Source organism: Lepidochelys kempii, chromosome 14 (assembly GCF_965140285.1).
Source record: "Lepidochelys kempii isolate rLepKem1 chromosome 14, rLepKem1.hap1, whole genome shotgun sequence".
Taxonomy (NCBI): Eukaryota; Metazoa; Chordata; order Testudines; family Cheloniidae; genus Lepidochelys; species Lepidochelys kempii.
The window spans coordinates 50395899-50413809 of record NC_136393.1 but is presented as its reverse complement, the minus strand read 5'-3'; the positions used below and the strand labels follow the sequence as shown (position 1 = coordinate 50413809).

The 17911-nt window shown below is 63.1% G+C and overlaps 2 protein-coding genes across 2 annotated transcripts; both read left to right on the top strand.

Moving 5' to 3' along the window:
* The first annotated feature begins 730 nt into the window (after positions 1–730).
* Positions 731–4937, top strand: LOC140904488 (antigen-presenting glycoprotein CD1d). Its single transcript, XM_073326870.1, has 6 exons — positions 731–900; positions 1132–1410; positions 2768–3049; positions 3381–3677; positions 4638–4737; positions 4815–4937. The coding sequence occupies exons 1-6, from the start codon at positions 777–779 to the stop codon at positions 4852–4854; spliced, it is 1122 nt and encodes a 373-aa protein (XP_073182971.1). The 5' UTR covers positions 731–776; the 3' UTR covers positions 4855–4937.
* Positions 4938–13261: 8324 nt separating this feature from the next.
* LOC140904489 (antigen-presenting glycoprotein CD1d) lies at positions 13262–15689 on the top strand. Its single transcript, XM_073326871.1, has 5 exons — positions 13262–13307; positions 13521–13799; positions 14373–14654; positions 14997–15293; positions 15586–15689. The coding sequence occupies exons 1-5, from the start codon at positions 13262–13264 to the stop codon at positions 15687–15689; spliced, it is 1008 nt and encodes a 335-aa protein (XP_073182972.1).
* The last annotated feature ends 2222 nt before the right edge of the window (positions 15690–17911 follow it).

Below are 17911 nucleotides of genomic sequence, written 5' to 3'. Positions count from 1 at the left end.
ACTATTGGGAGGGGCAGGCAGGGAGTGACCCCCCACACCCCGTCTCCTTTGTTCACCCTGGGGCAGCCAGCCCCAGCCCCCTCTGTGGATTGAGTGGGGGGGAAACCCCCTCCGAATGCCCCCCCCACCCCCGCGGGGCCACGGTTGGGGCGTGGGGCCAGGCTGCAGCGATGGGTGGGCAGCGATGGGTGGGCAGCGCCCCCCCCCCACAGGAAGGGGCAGGATGCTGACCGCTTTCGGTCCCGCTGCAGATTGGAGCCTTAGTTACCCGCCTAGTTTGCCTGTGTGTGAATCTGGCCCTACCGGGAGGTGGGGCACTCTCCCCATTGCCCCAGGGCAGTACTGGGGGGCCGTGCTGCAGGCAGCGGGGCGGGGGGCAGCAGGGGGCTCTCCCCTGGCAATCAGGGCTGGCCCCATTGCCCCAGGGCGGTACTGGGGGGCCGTGCTGCAGGCAGCGGGGCAGGGGGCAGCAGGGGGCTCTGCCCGGGCAAACAGGGCTGGCCCCATTGCCCCAGGGCGGCGCTAAGGGCTGGGCTGGGAGCAGTGGTACCCCAGGCTGGAGGAGATGGAGGGGGCGTCACACACACGCACTGACCCGGGCACAGGGTCTGGTTCTGATCTTGCGGCCGGGGATCCCCCTCCCGCGCTGCCTCCGCTCCCCGACTCCCTCTGCCCTGATTGGCTCGGGGCTGGCAGCTGCGGGGACGGAGCTGAGCAGAGACAGACAAAGAGAGAAGTGGGCAAAGAGGCGTGTGCCCTGGGTAGGAACCTACAGCATGTGGGCGACTCTGGGCCCCTTGTCCCGCTGCCCTGCCACCTGCCACAGTCTGGGTCCCGCTTCCCCTGCCAGGATGCTGCTCCCTCTGCTGCTCCTCCCCTGGGCATGGGGGGCCCGGGCTGGTAAGTGGGGACCCCCCTCCCTGCCCTTTTTTCCTACTGGGGTGGATGTGGATGGTGTAATACTAAAACCAGGGTGGGGCAGCACCACGCTGGCCTAGTGACCGTTGCTGTGGGTGAAGGATGGGGGAGGCGGGTTAGAGGTCTGCAGGGAGATCCTGGAGCCTGGGAGACTCATTAATCTCTCTCCCCATCCACTTTGTTCTCCACTTCTTTCCTGATGCCTCCCCCCAGCCTCCCCTTCTCTCCCCTCAGCACCTCTCACCCTCCGGCTGCTCCAGATCAATGTCTTCCACAACGCCAGCTCCGCGGACATGGAGGGGATGGCCCTGCTGGGCGACCTGGAGACCCACTCCATGGACTGCAGCACCTGCCAGATCCGCTTCCGGCAGCCCTGGGCCCAGCAGGGCCTGAAACCGAAGCAGTGGCAGGACCTGGAGCTGCTGCTCCATCGCTACCTGTCAGACTTCATCCGTCTGGTGAACAAAGTGGTTAAGGATCAAAGAGAGGGCTGTGAGTATGGAGCGGTCTGAGGGCGTCCCTCCCACTACCCGCCAGAGAGCTGAGAACTGACACACTCACCACAGCAACTGAGTGTATCCTGGCAGGGTGGATGGAGGGCAAAACAGTCAGTCCCTGGCCCTTAGGCTGACTGAAGCCAACATTCCCTAGAAGGGAAACGCCCCGTGTCCCATTCTCCACCCCACTGAGCCAGTCCCCCAGCTCTGGGGCCAGATTGTAGCCTGCGCACCCTAGAGGGGAAAGGCCCCGTGTCCCAGCCCCTGACCCGGCTCGTGGCCACGTGTCCTACCGAAGGCCTTTGTGGAAGGAGCGTGTCGGCTGCTCACGGTGCCACCTGTCCTCCCTGAACGTTGAAAACTGACACCTTTGCGAACCACGAAACACCCAGCCCACGAGCAGGAAATGCAGAGCTAAGATAGTGCCTCCCCCCACAACCCGCGCTGCCCCGGGGCATGGGACAGACCCAGCTCCCTCTGCTCAGCTGCTCAGCCCAGGGTCTGTGCTGGAGCACTAAGGTCCCCCGGGGAGACTTTCTCTCAGGAACCCCTTAACCACCTGCCCCCAAATGAGCACCACAAAGTCCCCCCGGCACCTTGCTGGGGCAGAGCTAGGTGCGTTTCACAACAGCGGGAGAGCCGGCCTGCCCTCACAGCTCACAGGCGCAGGACCCTCTCGGTGACAGGGCGCGGACGGCTCCTCCCGGGGCTCGGAGGTTGCTGCCTCTCCCTCTGAGCGAGTGTCTGACGCGGGGGGTCGCCCTGAGGTGCTGCTGAGGAAACAGTCGCTCGCAGAGGGGTGACCTCTCTGTGGGCGCAGGTGCTTACCGCTCCACACGCAGAACCACGGCCCGGGGACTTGGGTAACGTTGCGTTGGGAAGCCAAACCTGTCCTTGCTACCGGTGCAGAGCCCCGCTCCGGGGAGCCCAGGGATGTACGTTTATCGAGGCTCAGGGCCACAGTTTTCCTCTGAGCAACACAAATAACTTCCAAAAAAGCTCTAGATTTGAAAAGCAGGTCACTTGGGCGGGGGTCTGTATCTCCCCCACCCCGTGACCAAGGGACCCCAGATGCCTCAGGCCCTGATGTCTCACAGCGATTCTCAACCCGATCTGTCTGTACACGTGGACCTTAGAGCACTTTGAAAAATCAGTTTTAAACAGAAACTGCAAGGTGCCCTGAACTCCAGCCAGGGCCGCCCCACCATCCTGCCGCCATCGTGTGGCCAAACGTCTTCATATCACTTGACATTATGTCGTAACCCTGCCCCCCCCCCCCATCTGTCTATTTCTGCCCCCTGACGGTGACCTCCGGACGCCCGTCCTCATCCCACCTGCCCTTCCTGTTCCAGACCCCTTCGTTACCCAGGTCTTCTTCAGCTGCGAGCTGCACCCCAACGGCACCTTGAGGAGAGTCTGTGATGCTGCGGTGGACGGCGAGGACTTCATCAGCTTCGACATGGACACAGGCAAATGGGTCACTCGGCAGGGGGACAAGCTGGGGATCTACGTCGAGTATCTTGTCAACCAGGATAAGAGCCTGTCCACCCTGTTCCCGTTTCTTGAGAGAACAATGTGTGTCTATGGGCTCAATACCTTTGCCCAGTATGGGAAAGAGTCTCTGGAGAGGCAAGGTGAGGCTGGTCACCACTCCCTGCTCACTGAGAGGCAGTCACCTCTGGGGGCTGTTTATCCAGGGACCCCTGGCCTGGCGTACAAATGCAGCTATAGCTGGGGTGGAGCACCGTAGCCATTTCATAGCCGCACTGCACAGCCGTTTAGGACAGGAAGTGAAGGGGGATTCCCTCACCCCTGGTAACTGCAGGGGACAGAATTGGGGCCTGGCCAGGACAGTGGGGCCAACGCCTGACCCCGGGGGATGGAGCTGGGTTTGGCTAGTGAGTCCCTGAGGCTCAGACTGAATCGTCCCCTCTCCCCCGCCCCGTCTCTCTCCCCCTGTCTCAGAGCGGCCGGTCGCCGTGGTGTTTGCCCGAGCGCCTTCCCCAGCCGGGACCCCCGCGCCGTTACTGCTGGTTTGCCGGGTCACCGGTTTCTACCCCTGGCCCATCCGCGTGGCCTGGCTGCAGGACGGGGAGGAGGTGGGGCCGGGCGGGCGGCTGAGCTCCAGCGGGATCCTGCCCAACGCGGACCTGACCTACCAGCTGCGCAGCTCCCTGGCCGTGGGGCTGGGTGACGGGCACAGCTACGCCTGCCGGGTGGAGCACAGCAGCCTGGGGGGCCAGAGCCTGCTGATCCCCTGGGGTAGGTGCATGTCTCCAGGGGGGTGCGGTCGTGGTCTCTGGGGGCTTTTCCTGCACGTCCTGAGTGGGACAGGGTGGGTCCAGGCAGCGGGATTTGGGCGGAGGGAGGCAGAGGGGTGAGTGAGGGTTGTGGGGATGAACCAGGGGGAGCAGGATGGAGGAGCTGAGGGGGACGGGACAGGACTGGGATGGAGGGAGGCAGAGGGGTGAGTGAGGGTTGTGGGGATGAACCAGGGGGAGCAGGATGGAGGAGCTGAGGGGGACGGGACAGGACTGGGATGGAGGGAGGCAGAGGGGTGAGTGAGGGTTGTGGGGATGGACCAGGGAGAGCAGGATGGAGGAGCTGAGGGGGACGGGACAGGACTGGGATGGAGGGAGGCAGAGGGGTGAGTGAGGGTTGTGGAGATGAACCAGGGGGAGCAGGATGGAGGAGCTGAGGGGGACGGGGCAGGACTGGGATGGAGGGAGGCAGAGGGGTGAGTGAGGGTTGTGGGGATGGACCAGGGAGAGCAGGATGGAGGAGCTGAGGGGGACGGGGCAGGACTGGGATGGAGGGAGCAGGGTGAGGGCGGAGGGGAGCACGAATGGGGTGGGCGGAGAGATCTGTGTGGAGCCAGGAGGGGCAGGGCTGGGGAGGGCTTGGGATGGTTGGGGAGAGAGTCAGGGGTCTGGAGGGGGTCGGACAGAGGGGAGAAGGACTGGAGCAGAGGGAGGCTGAGGGGGTGGGACTGTGGGGGGAGCAGGTGGGACTGCAGGGGAGGCTGAGGGAACAGGGTCCATATTCCTGTGTCCATTCCCAGTGGGTCAGGTGTGGGGGCAGCAGAGGGGACTGCGGGGGAGGCTGAGGTCAGGGGGGCTGAGGGCAGTGGGTCGGGTGGCTGGGGGGGACTGCGGGAGAGGCGGAGGGACCCGGGCCCATACTCCTGTCCCCGTTCCCAGCATGGCACCCCCTGTTTTACAGGGCACAGCAGGGGCTGGGGCCCCGGCCTGGCCGTGGGCATCACCCTGGGGGCTCTGGCCGTAGCCGCCGTGGCCGCGGTGCTGTGGAGGAGCAGACGCAGGTGAGTCCTCTCCCTCTCGGGGGTGGGGGTGGGACCGTTACACCCCCTAACCCATCCCCTCTGCTCTCTCCTTCCAGGGGCTACCAGGACGTTGGACCAGGGGAGTCCAGGGCCTGAGGGCGGCACCGGCCCAGGTGTGGGCATTGGCCCCTCTCCTGGGGACATGGACCTTGGGGCTGGATCCGTGCCCAGCTCCAGAGCTGAGGGCCCCGAGGGCTGATCTGGTTTGGCGTGCTGAGGGATCGGGGCCCGGGCTCTGGGGTTGGGATTTTCCTTCCTCTGTCATGTTCAGGGCACGTTGGACATTTGGGAGCTGTCACAGAACGGGAATTTTCTGAAACATTTTGGGTAACTGCTGTGTGTGCCACCGTTAGCCCTACGTGCTGCATGGTTAACTAGGCGGCAGGGAAGGTGGTTTACTCTGCAGAGACCAGGGACCCGGGTGTGACAGACGCCAGCTGTGGGGCCTGTTAGTTGGCCGCACCATAGCGCAGACAGCCCTTGGTTAGCACAGAGAGCAGAGTCGCAGCCTGGTCAGCCACAAGCCCACAGTCCTTTGACTCCTCCTTCGTCCCAGCTCAGGAGAGAGCCCCAGCTTCCAGCCCCCGCCCCCCCCCCCACAACCTGGCCCCTCCTCAGCCCTTTGTTCCCCCACTGGGCACACCCAGATGGCAGGGCAGCGCTCCCTTTGGGTGCACAAGTCTCTCTCAGCGTCCTTGCAGTAGTAGGATTTTATGGTTGTACTTTGTATAATTTAGAATGAAGGATAAAGAAGAATAATGTAGCATGTATTAAATGTATTGATGTAGGATTTCACCATATCCTGCCAGCCACCCTTTCTGAAAGCAGGAAGGAATGGCCCAGTGGCCCATTGGTAGAGATGCATCGGCCAGAATCTTGTGTCTGAAGCTGATTTCAAGGCAGTGACAGACCTTTCGGGTCACCACTTCATTGTCGGTTTAGCATTTTGAAAGAAGTAACAGAATGGAATGATTGTTTTCTCCTGCATTGCAACTTGATGCTCCTGTTCAAATGCTCCGTGTAAATCAATCCTGTTTTGTGTGTGAATGAGGAATGTGTGTGTTAGAAGATAAGTGGATAAAGGACGAGATAAAGGATGAGAAAAACAATTTAAGAAAACAAGCACTCGTCAAACAACAACTGATTACAGCATGACTGTGCAGAACTCCTTGGTCCCAATGAAGGAAGATCACTATCTAACAGGCTGCCTTGCCATGAGACTTTGGGTTCGTCCTGCCAAGACTTTCCGGGAGCATCGTGTCATGACCGATGGAACCCGGCTCCTCCCTACCCATAATCAACCTAGCTGGCCACTAGATTGATCCGGACTCTGGACTGGTAACTGGCAGGACAGCGTGTGTGTGATTGAATGCATATGCTAATTGTTGTATCTCTAATAAACGAGGCGTATTGCCTTTTCCCCTGAAAAAGATCCCCTGTGCTTCTTATAAGCAAAACATCCCACCCAGGGAGCTCACAGCATGAAGCAGGGTGCTGAGGGCTCCAAGGTTCGGTTCCAGGAGGTGGTGAAGTCACGTCACTTGCCCTAGTCAGAGAGTGAGACACTAAGTGGGTCTGGCGCCCTGAAGGGGCCCTCCCAGGGACTGTGGGTCCTCCCAGAGCACGGGACCTGTGGATCTGTGACAGGGCACCATGGGATCGCTGGGATCCAGGAGCCGCATGGAGCCGGCACTGGCCTGTGCCACTCAATAAACCCTTCAGGGAGGGACTGCCCAGTGGGCCCCACCGGGGGCTGTAGGAGCCAGGGCCTGGGTGTAGGGGTCAAACACGGCTACATACACCAAGGCGGTGGGTGCGGGTGGGACATGGGAACCAGGAGGGTCCTGGCAGGGTGTCCAGGCTGAGCTGGGGTGCCCGAGAAGCAAGCGGGCTCCCCATGGGTCATAGGCCCAGCTACCCACAGGGAGCCCTGACAACACTACGGCCCGCGGGGTGCCGGGGGAGGCCGCTCCAGGTCGCTGGCTGGGCTGGGCTTAGAGCTCCTGGGGGCAGGGCCCCTCCAGAGCTGGGTGTGAGGGACCCGGGCTCTGGGGGTAGGTTCTGTGTTTTTGTTCTGCGTCTGGGCAGCACCGAGCCCAAGGGGGTCCTGGGCACGACCGTCTCCTCGACCCTGCGGTAATATAGCAATAATAATAGTCCTGGCTGGGGAGGGGAAGTGGATTCGAGCCGGGGAGGGGGGGCGGAGAGTTAGTCAGGACTCCTGGGTTCTATCAGCCCAGGGAGGGGGGTCTAGTGAGTTAGAGCAGGGGGCTGGGAGCCAGGACTCCCGGGTTCTATCCCAGCTCTGGGAGGAGAGTGGGGGCTAGTGGGTTAGAGCGGGGTGGGGCTGCATTGACTAGTCTGTTACCAGGTAGAACAGCAGCCCAGAGCCACACTGAGAGAAGATGGACAATTTCCTGGCCACACACCTGCCGCTTCGGGCATGGCTACACAGCAGGATCTAGAGGGGTGCAGTCCGCCAGCAGCCCCGTGTGGGGCAAGGAATTGGAAGCAGGGCCATTACCCTCCTAGGGGTGCCAGCTCCGATCTGCTGTTAGTGAGCTGGGGGATGGAGTGGGAATTTTCTGTAATATTTTGTATGAATACTGTGAGTGCCTCAGTTTCCCCTCTATGCTGCATTGTTGCTAGGTGGGAGGAAAATGGCTGTTTATTCTTTGCAGAGGCCCAATGGCCCGCATAGACTTTCTGCCTCTCAGCAAGGGAGCTGCGCCCCATTCCCCGGCCAAGAGCATGGCCTGAGGAGGGGCCAGGTGGGGGGTGAGCTCACCCGGGAACTAGAGATAAAGAGGGGACAGGGGACAAAGAGGCCCAGAGCGGGAGCCAAGGGGTCCACACAGCTTGGCTGGGGCTGGGAGACCCCCCAAAGGAACTCTGCTGTACCCCAGTTCTCTGTGCTGACCTGAGGGCTTCCTATGCTGTGTGCTAGTCACCTAATAAACCCGCCTGCTTTGATAAGGCTGCCTGAGTCCCTGCACATGCTGGGGGGGCCATCGCCCCCTTTGGGGTACACATCTCTCGGAGGTGTCCAGCCCAGGAGGACTCGCTGAAGGACGCTCACAGTGTGAGGCCGGGGTGCTCACAGCTCCGAGGTTTGACCCAAGGGGGCAGGGAAGCCACGTGGCTCCCCCTGATGGCAAAGTGGGACCCGGGGGGTCGAGGGGGGGTCTGACAATCCAAACGGGTCCCCCAGACCCAGGTCCAAGCCTGGGCCAAGGCACCAAACCTAGGGAGCTGTCCCAGAGGGGTCCAGAGAGGAGACAACCCAGGAGCTCAGGGGCTGGCGTCTGAGCCTGGATCCCAGGGTTCAATTCCTGGCTCTGCCAGTGACTTCATGTGTGACCCTGGGCCAGTCCCTGAATTCTCTGGGCCTCCCTCCCCACCTGGGCCATGGAGACACTGGCTTGTCCTGAGGAGGGGGGGGGGGGAGGCGCAAATGCAGCAGAGGGGGGAGGGGCTCAGAGACTGGGAGGCCTGAAAAGCCCCTTATGGAAGTTGATGGTGGGACCATCTGGGAGGCTGAGCTGTGCCTGACCCATGGAGACTGAGCCCCCCGCTCTGGTGGGGTGCCTGGGGGTCAAGGCTCAGGCCCATGGAAGTGGGAGCTCAGATCTTTTCCCTGAGACGCCAGCCCTGAACCTTTCACTGAGATTAAATTTACAGAGACAAAGCCGAGTGATCCTGCCCCCCGCCCGCCCCAGCAGCGAGGGGTTTGGGGCAGAAGGCCAAGCAGATGGCGCAGCCCAGACACTTTGCTGTGTGTCCTGTTATGGGGCGGCTGGCCCCGCTCTCCAGCGTCATCTCAGCTGTTCTGGGGCAGGCGCCGGGCGAGTCCTGCAGCCCGACCCCAGAGCGTACGAGGGAGAAGTATGGAACCGAGCCCTGCCGGGCCCGGCTCTGCCCGGCGACGGGTGACGCTGCCCAGCCCCGATGCTGCCTGGCCCCTGGGTGCCCATCCCCAGAGCGATGGGCGTAGTCCCGGGGCTGGTGCTCGGAGCTGCCACCTCCACATGGCAGGAAGTCGCCAGAGGCCCCCTGAAAAGTCACTAGATGTCGCTATTTAAGCATTCAAAACGGCATCAAAAACGTCGCTAAACAAAATGTCCACAGAATTCAGCCGAGCATTAGCCGAGTGTCTGTGCCTGGGCCGGAGGACACCCTGCTGCCGAACAAGAAACCACCGCAACGCTGGGCACCCCCTGCGAGGGGTGTATTCCCTCGCCCCTGTTTCCCCGCAGCGAATCTCAGGCAGAAGCAAAGGTCCCTTTGCAGCTCACTGCTCTGGATGTTTGCTACCAGGCCAGCAGTCATTGGAGTGGTCTAGAAACGCGCAGATCCCATCTGATCCCTTCCCTCCCTCCAAGCCTCCTTCCCCCCCAGACAGCCGAACCCCGGGCAGACAACACGCGCGCACCGGCCGACGGAGAGAATCGACGTCACGTTCAGAGACCGCCGAGCCAGCGCTCGCAGCAAAGCCCCTGGCGATCGCAGGCACGGTTTGGGGGGGTTGCTGGCTGGGAGCTGAGCCCTAGGACTTAGGGGAGGCGTGACCCGCCAGTGGGATTTGATCAGCACGAAGAATAACCATTTTTATGGCTGGAGAGCCCAAACTGCCCCCTTGGGCGGCGCGGAGCGATTTCCACAGGAGCCCTTTCTCAAGGCAACATCTGCTCCGGGGGAGGCAGGTTCACCCTGCCTGGGACAGCTCATCCCCTTGGCTGGGGCCAAGGGAATCTGGGCCACGCCGCCAGGGAGCAGAGCCCCGAAGGGAGGGCTGGAGGGGCAGCCAAATGCCAGGTTAAGAAATAGGGGGGACCCCAGCCCTGCCCCGTGTAACCAGGACAGCCAGAAACCCTTTGCCAGCCCCCTACCAGGGGAGAGACGCCCATGGAGCCTGTCAATGATAACAAAATACAGTCAGCTGCCCAGACGATCCGGCCAGAAAGGGAGTGCCCGGCATGGGAGTGTCCTCAGCCCGGGCAGGGGGAGCGCAGAAGCTAGTCACGGGGGCAGGCCCAGCAGAGACCCGGGACTCACCCAACTAGACAAGCCGGCTTCCCGCTCCCTTGGAGGGGGATTTTGATCAGGAAACATTTCAGTGGCCAAAGGCTCACAGATCTGTTGACAAAGGGCTTTTCCTGCCTCACCCTCGCCCAGGGAGCGGCGCCTGCCCTGCTCATCAGTGCTTTTCACGAAGCAGAAGATCCTAACTTGTCCCCCTACGGGCACTTGTGTCCTCCCCTCTTCCAGCCTCCCCTCGCCATTAGCTCTGGCTTTCCACCCCCCTCCCCACCCCAAGGAATTGTGGCTGAGCCCCACTTCCTTTGGCCCCCAGGAGCGGGAGTCACACCGAGCCCCGGCCGGCCAGCCCCAGAAGCCCGGGAATGGGTTTCCTTCCGAGGCCATGCCCGAGGGAGATGCAGTGACAGTGACTCGGTGTCCCACAGAGCCATGGACTTCATGACCACCACTGAGCTGCTCGGGAGTGATGTAGTGACCGGACAACTTGGCGACGCCTGCCTCTCACTATCCCTGTAATTGGCAGGGAAAGTCGCGAGATCTGTCCCGGGTCACTTGGACACCTCATTCCTCCCGAGAGAAACCCAAAAGCCACGAAATCTAGTGACAAAATCGTGAAGTTGGCAACGGGGTTTACAGAAGAGCCCAACACCCGAGGACGAATTTGGGGGAGATTCTCTCTGGAAAAGCAACATCTCCTCCGGGGCCAAGTGGGGGAAACCAAGCAGGGGGCTCCCCCTGCACAGCGAGGTCCCCCTGCCCCCAGAGCAGCCACACACCACATAGGGTCCCAAACACCAGTCAGCGATTTTCATCCACAACCAACCGGGGATGGTCATTGCATGTCACTGTTATCGTGAGACCAGCGTGAGGCAGCCCAGCACTGAGGAGCAACCCTACAATAACAACCCAGCCTGCCACAGCCCAGTGCTCCTCAGCGACCCTACAATAACATCTGTCACGGAGTCCCTGGGCGATGCTCTGGAACGGCTCCCCATGAAGCCAGTCAGGACTCTGGGGCAGTCGCCTTCCTGTGAGCAGCCTGTCTTCAGGACACACAGCTCACCCAGCTTCCACCTTCCTGGGTCTGACCTCAGAGCATTCAGCCTCCTCTGCCCCTCCGTGCGCTTCCCACAGCGAGTCCATCCAGGCGGGGTCCTGGGGAAGCCAGAGGGTCCTGCCCGCCAACTCCGCAGTCAGACGGGACTCTCAGCCAACCAGTAAAACAGAAGGTTTATTAGACGACAGGAACATGGTCTAACACAGAGCTTGTAGGTGCAGAGAACAGGACCCCTCAGCTGGGTCCATTTTGGGGGGCAGTGAGCCAGACAACCATGTCTGCCCTTCACTCCATGTCCCAGCCAGCCCCAAACTGAAACTCCCTCCAGCCCCCACTCCTCTGGGCTTTGTTCCTTTCCCGGGCCAGGAGGGCACCTGATTCCTCTGTTCTCCAACCCTTTAGCTCTCACCTGGGGGGAGGAAGGGCCCAGGCCATCAGTTGCCAGGAAACAGGGTGTCGGCCATTCTCTGTGTCCAGACCCCTGCACACACCTGCCCTCTAGGGCTCTGCAATGATCATACACCCTTACCCCACCACCTAGATACTTAAGAACTGCCTAGGGGAAACTGAGGCACCCCCACACTATTCAGAGGAAACATTAAGAACAGTCCCACTTCGTCACAACATCCCAGCCTGTCCACCGCCCAGCGCTCCCCAACGACCCTACAATAACACCCAGCCAGTCCACCGCCCAGCACTGTGGGAGGAGAATGAGGGGGCGGGGCCACAGCAAGGGAGGGGCTCATGAGCGGGAGGGGCTAACAGGAAAGAGGGCCAGGAGAAGGAGGAGCTATTAGGAGAGGGAGGGGCCACTGGGATAGTGGGGGAGGGGCAGCTTGCGTGGGGGGGCTCTGCCCTCCCCTTCACTCTATCTTGTCCCCCACCCCCGGGTCCTTTCCTCCATCTGGTCCAGCCCATCTGGCCCCCTGTGGGGTGACGGGGATGGACTCCCTCTCCCCCCCCCTCAAATCTTCCCTCCCAGGTTCGGGGTGCAAGGGCTGAGGCTGCTGCTGTGGGCGGGGGGGGCCCTCAGCGGGGTGAGGAGCAGGATGTTGGCCTAGAATTTTAGGTCCCCCCACAAATTTGAGCCCTGGGTACCTGCCTAGTTTGGCTGAGGGTGAATTTGGCTCTGAGCTGGGAGTGCTTTCCCCTGGGAGCCAGGGCTGGCCCCATTGCCCCAGGGCGGTACTGGGGGGCGGGGCTGCAGGCAGCGGGGCAGGGGGCAGAAGGGGGCTCTCCCCGGGCAGACAGGGTTGGCCCCATTGCCCCAGGGCGGTGCTAGGGGCTGGGCTGCAGGGAGCAGGGCGGGGGGCAGCAGGGGGCTCTGCCCGGGCAGTCAGGGCTGGCCCCATTGCCCCAGAGCAGTGCTAAGGGCTGGGCTGCAGGGAGCAGTGCGGGGGGCAGAAGGGGGCTCTCCCCGGGCAGTCAGGGCTGGCCCCATTGCCCCAGGGCGGTGCTAGGGGCTGGGCTGCAGGCAGCGGGGCAGGGGGCAGAAGGGGGCTCTCCCTGGGCAGACAGGGCTGGCCCCATTGCCCCAGAGCAGCGCTAGGGGCTGGGCTGCAGGGAGCAGTGCGGGGGGCAGCAGGGGGCTCTGCCCGGGCAGTCAGGGCTGGCCCCATTGCCCCAGGGCAGCGCTAGGGGCTGGGCTGCAGGGAGCAGGGTGGGGGGCAGAAGGGGGCTCTCCCCGGGCAGACAGGGCTGGCCCCATTGCCCCAGGGCAGCGCTAGGGGCTGGGCTGCAGGGAGCAGGGCGGGTGGCAGCAGGGGGCTCTGCCCGGGCAGTCAGGGCTGGCCCCATTGCCCCAGAGCAGCGCTAAGGGCTGGGCTGCAGGCAGCGGGGCAGGGGGCAGAAGGGGGCTCTCCCTGGGCAGACAGGGCTGGCCCCATTGCCCCAGGGCAGCGCTAGGGGCTGGGCTGCAGGCAGCGGGGCAGGGGGCAGAAGGGGGCTCTCCCTGGGCAGTCAGGGCTGGCCCCATTGCCCCAGGGCAGCGCTAGGGGCTGGGCTGCAGGGAGCAGGGCGGGTGGCAGCAGGGGGCTCTGCCCGGGCAGTCAGGGCTGGCCCCATTGCCCCAGAGCAGCGCTAAGGGCTGGGCTGGGAGCAGTGGTACCCCAGGCTGGAGGAGATGGAGGGGGCGTGACACACACGCACTGACCCGGGCACAGGGCCTGGTTCTGATCTTGCGGCCGGGGATCCCCCTCCCGCGCTGCCTCCGCTCCCCGACTCCCTCTGCCCTGATTGGCTCGGGGCTGGCAGCCGAGGGGACAGGTCTGAGCAGACACGGACGGGGAGAAGTTGGCAGAGAGGCGTGTGCCTTGGGGCAGAACCGAGAGCATGTGGGCGACTCTGGGCCCCTCGTCCCGCTGCCCTGACGCCCGCCTGGGCCCGGATCCCCCTTCCCCTGCCAGGATGCTGCTCCCTCTACTCCTCCCCTGGGCATGGGGGGCCCTGGCCGGTAAGTGGGGACCCGCCCCTGCCATTTTTGTTACTGGGCTGGTGGGGATGGTGTAAAGCCGGGGCGGGGTGCAGCACCACCTGGGGCTAGTGAAGGAGGAGGGGGAGGCGGGTTAGTGGTCAGCAGGGAGATTCTGGAGCCCGGGAGACTCATTAATCTCTCTCCCCACCCGCTTTGTTCTCCACTTGTTTTCTCTTACCCCCACCCCTGCAGCCTTCCCTCCTGTCCCCCCAGGGTTTGTCACCTTCCGGGTGCTCCTAACCTCCCGATTCCACAACGCCAGCTCCGCGGACATGGAGCTGAAGGCCCTGCTGGGCGACCTGGAGACCCACTCCCTGGACTGCAGCACCTGCCAGGTCCGCTTCCGGCAGCCCTGGGCCCAGCAGGGCCTGACCCCGAAGCAGTGGCAGGACCTGGAGCTGCTGATCCATCGCTCCCTGTCCGACTTCATCCTCACAGTGACCAGAATAGCTCAGCAGCAGGGAATGGGCTGTGAGTACGGAGCCAGCTGAGGGGATCCCTCCCCACACCTACTGGGGGGGTGTGTGTGCTGAGAACTGACACACTCAACACAGCCACTGAGTGTGTCGGCGGGGTAAAGACAGCCAGTCCCTGGCCCTTAGGCTGATTGGAGCTGGTGGCCCCCAGAGGGGAAAGGCCCCGCGTCCCACTCCCTGAGCCGAGTCTCCTGGTCTTTCCTGACATGGAGCCTGACCCTTTGAAAGCAGGTCATGTGGGCGGGGGTCTGTATCTCAGGAACCCCGTGACCAAGGGACCCCAAATTTGCACGACAGCCTCTGCCTCAGGCCCCGTTGTAACGCAGCGATTTTCGAGCCAATCAGGCTGCATGTGAGCCTCAGAGCACTTCGAACAATCAATTTTAAACAGAAATGGCAACGTACCCGTAACTCCAGCCAGGGCCGCCCCACAATCCTGCCGCCGTCTTGTGGCCAAACATCCTCATGGCACCTATCACGCACCTTTATTCCCCCGTCTCTCGATTTCTGCCCCCCCCGGATAACCTCCAGATGCTCCTCCTCATCCCCCCTGCCCTTTCTGCTCCAGACCCCTTTGTTACCCAGGCCTCCCTCGGCTGCGAGCTGCACCCCAACGGCACCTCGAGGGGATTCTATGACGCTGCGGGGAATGGCAAGGGCGTCGTGAGCTTTGAGGTGGACGTGGGCACCTGGGTCGCTCGTTCAGAGGATAAGCTGGCGCTCCACGCCCGGGACCTTCTCAACTGGGATAAGAGCGCATCCACCAGGCTTCAGTTTTTTTTTAGAATAACTTGCATCTATCTGCTCAGGACGTTTGTCGTGTACGGGAGAGAGTCTCTGGAGAGGCAAGGTGAGGCTGGTCACCATTCCCTGCTCGCTGAGATGCAGCCACCTCTGGCGTCAAGTGCGGGGCTGTTTATCCAGGGACCCCTGGCCTGGTGTACAAATGCAGCTGTAGCTGGGGTGGAGCACCGTAGCCATTTCATAGCCGCACCGCACAGCCGTTTAGGACAGGAAGTGAAGGGGGATTCCCTCACCCCTGGTAACTGCAGGGGACAGAATTGGGGCCTGGCCAGGACAGTGGGGCCAACGCCTGACCCCGGGGGATGGAGCTGGGTTTGGCTAGTGAGTCCCTGAGGCTCAGACTGAATCGTCCCCTCTCCCCCGCCCCGTCTCTCTCCCCCTGTCTCAGAGCGGCCGGTCGCCGTGGTGTTTGCCCGAGCGCCTCCCGCAGCCGGGACCCCCGCGCCGTTACTGCTGGTTTGCCGGGTCACCGGTTTCTACCCCCGGCCCATCCGCGTGGCCTGGCTGCAGGACGGGGAGGAGGTGGGGCCGGGAGGGCGGCTGAGCTCCAGCGGGATCCTGCCCAACGCGGACCTGACCTACCAGCTGCGCAGCTCCCTGGCCGTGGAGCCGGGCGACGGGCACAGCTACACCTGCCGGGTGGAGCACAGCAGCCTGGGGGGCCAGAGCCTGCTGATCCCCTGGGGTAGGTGCACGTCTCCAGGGCGGTGTGGTCGTGGTCTCTGGGGGCTTTTCCTGCACGTCCTGAGTGGGACGGGGGTGGGTCCAGGCAGCGGGATTCGGGCAGAGGGAAGCAGAGGGGTGAGTGAGGGTTGTGGGGATGGACCAGGGGGAGCAGGATGGAGGAGCTGAGGGGGACGGGACAGGACTGGGGTGCGGGAGCAGGGTGGGGGCTGAAGGAAGCGCGAATGGGACAGGGTGGAGAGATCTGTGAGGAGTGGGCCTGTTCCCGCTGCGTCACCCCCTGTATTTTACAGAGCAGGGCAAGGGCTGGGGCCCCGGCCTGGCTGTGGGCATCACCCTGGGGGCTCTGGCCGTAGCCGCCGTGGCCGCGGTGCTGTGGAGGAGCAGACGCAGGTGAGTCCTCTCCCTCTCAGGGGTGCGGGTGGGGCCTTTACACCCCCTAACCCATCCCTCTGCTCTCTCCTTCCAGAGTCTACCAGGACGCTGGACCAGGGGAGTCCAGTGCTTCAGGGGGCAGCACCGGCCCAGGCGTGGGCATTGGCCCGTCTCCTGAGGACATGGACCTTGGGGCTGGATCCATGCCTGGCTCCAGGGCTGAGGGCCCCGAGGGCAGGACTGGATCGGGGCCCTGGGAGATCGGGGCTCTGGGTGGGGGGTGGGATTCTTCTCCCTCTGGGACGTTCAGGGGACGTTGGACATTTGGGGGCACCATGGGATCGCTGGGATCCAGGATCCGCAGAAAGCCGGTGCTGGCCTGTGCCATCCAATAAACTTCTTCCAGGGTGGGGCTGTGACGAAGTGGGACTGTTCTTAATGTTTCCTCTGAATAGTGTGGGGGTGCCTCAGTTTCCCCTAGGCAGTTCTTAAGTATCTAGGGGGTGGGGTAAGGGTGTATGATCATTGCAGAGCCCTAGAGGGCAGGTGTGGGCAGGGGTCTGGACACAGAGAATGGCCGACACCCTGTTTCCTGGCCACTGTTGGCCTGGGCCCTTCCCCCCTGCCAGGTGAGAGCTAAAGGGTTGGAGAACAAAGAAATCCAGTGCCCTCCTGGCCCGGGAAAGGGACAAAGCCCAGAGGAGGAGGGGCTGGAGGGAGTTTCAGTTTGGGGCTGGCTGGGACATGGAGTGAAGGGCAGACGGGGTTGTCTGGCTCACTGTCCCCCAAAATGGACCCAGCTGAGGGGTCCTGTTCTCTGCACCTACAAGCTTTGTGTTAGACCTTGTTCCTGTCGTCTAATAAACCTTCTGTTTTACTGGCTGGCTGAGAGTCACGTCTGTCTGCGGAGTTGGGGGGCAGGACCCTCTGGCTTCCCCAGGACCCCGCCTGGATGGACTCGCTGTGGGAAGCGTACAGAGGGGCAGAGGAGGCTGAATGCTCCGAGGTCAGACCCAGGAAGGTGGAAGCCGGGTGAGCTGTGTGTCCTGCAGACAGGCTGCTCCCAGAAAGGAGACTTCCCCAGAGTCCTGCCCGGCTTCATGGGGAGCAGTTCCAGAGCATTGCTCGGGGACTCCGTGACAGGGGCTGCCCAGCGGGTCCCACAAGGGGCTGTAGGAGCCAGGGCCTGGGTGCAGGGGTCAGACACGGCTACATACACAAAGGCGGTGGGCGCGGGTGGGGCACGAGAACCAGCAGGGTCCTGGCAGGGTGTCCAGGCTGGGCTGGGGTGCCCGGGAAGCAAGTGGGTTGCCCATGGGACATAGGCCCAGCTACCCACAGGGAGTCCTGACAACACTACGGCCCGCGAAGTCGCTGGCTGGGCTGGGCTGAGAGCTCCCGGGGGCAGGGCCCTTCCCATAGCCTGAGTCAGCTGGCACAGGTCAGCTGCAGGTGTCTAATTGCAGTGTAGACATACCCTGCCGGACCAGGTTACGGTGTGTCTAGCATGGGGGGCCTGGGTTCCTCCAGCCCTCTGCCAAAGGGAGCCCAGCTCCAGATTCCCCGCAGCCCACCTGACCACACCCCCTGGCGCCACCGTTCCCGCCGGAGCCAGTCACCTCCCTTCAGGTAGGTGAGGAGTCCCGGCGCCAGGAAGATCAGCCCCAGCACGAAGGCCCCGACCCCCGTCAGCATCGGGCTCCTGGCAGAGTCAGGCTGCACCGCTGGAAAAACAGGAGCTTGGGGGGTTCGGTCTCAGCCTGGCCTCCCGTTCCCCTTCTCACGTCCCAGCTCTCTGCCCCAGGCCCATTCCCCCAGGGGTGCCCCTGCAGGCTCAGGGGTGGCCCCACACCCAGAGGCTCTTACCCCAGTGCACGGTGAGGGGGCCCCACAGGCTGATGTGCTCCACCTGGCAGCTGTAGACGTCCCCGCGCCGGGGGCTCATCTCCAGCATCACCAGGATCTGGAAGGTCCAGTCTCCGTTCTGGAGCAGCTCCGTGGACACCACCCCGGCCGTCTGCTCCTGCCCGTTCTTCAGCCACTTGATCTCGATCCCCCCGGGGTAAAACCCCATCACCGAGCAAACCAGCAGGTCGGGATGGGGCTAGGACCCTAATTTCGTGGGGGAAACTTTCACCTTGGGCTCAATTGGGGGGTCAGGGAAGGGTGGGAAAGGGCCAGAGACAGAATGGGTCCTGCTCTCATCACTGTGGCACCCCCCCCCATATCCTGGTGTGGAGACAG

Excerpts from the sequence above, each read along its gene's own strand:
- LOC140904488 (XM_073326870.1), top strand. The coding sequence starts at position 777 with ATGTGGGCGACTCTGGGCCCCTTGTCCCGCTGCCCTGCCACCTGCCAC. Across the intron at positions 901-1,131 it reads GGCATGGGGGGCCCGGGCTG|CCTCCCCTTCTCTCCCCTCA; the intron begins GTAAGTGGGGAC and ends GCCTCCCCCCAG. Across the intron at positions 3,050-3,380 it reads AGAGTCTCTGGAGAGGCAAG|AGCGGCCGGTCGCCGTGGTG; the intron begins GTGAGGCTGGTC and ends CCCCTGTCTCAG.
- LOC140904489 (XM_073326871.1), top strand. The coding sequence starts at position 13,262 with ATGCTGCTCCCTCTACTCCTCCCCTGGGCATGGGGGGCCCTGGCCG. Across the intron at positions 13,800-14,372 it reads TCAGCAGCAGGGAATGGGCT|ACCCCTTTGTTACCCAGGCC; the intron begins GTGAGTACGGAG and ends TTTCTGCTCCAG. Across the intron at positions 14,655-14,996 it reads AGAGTCTCTGGAGAGGCAAG|AGCGGCCGGTCGCCGTGGTG; the intron begins GTGAGGCTGGTC and ends CCCCTGTCTCAG.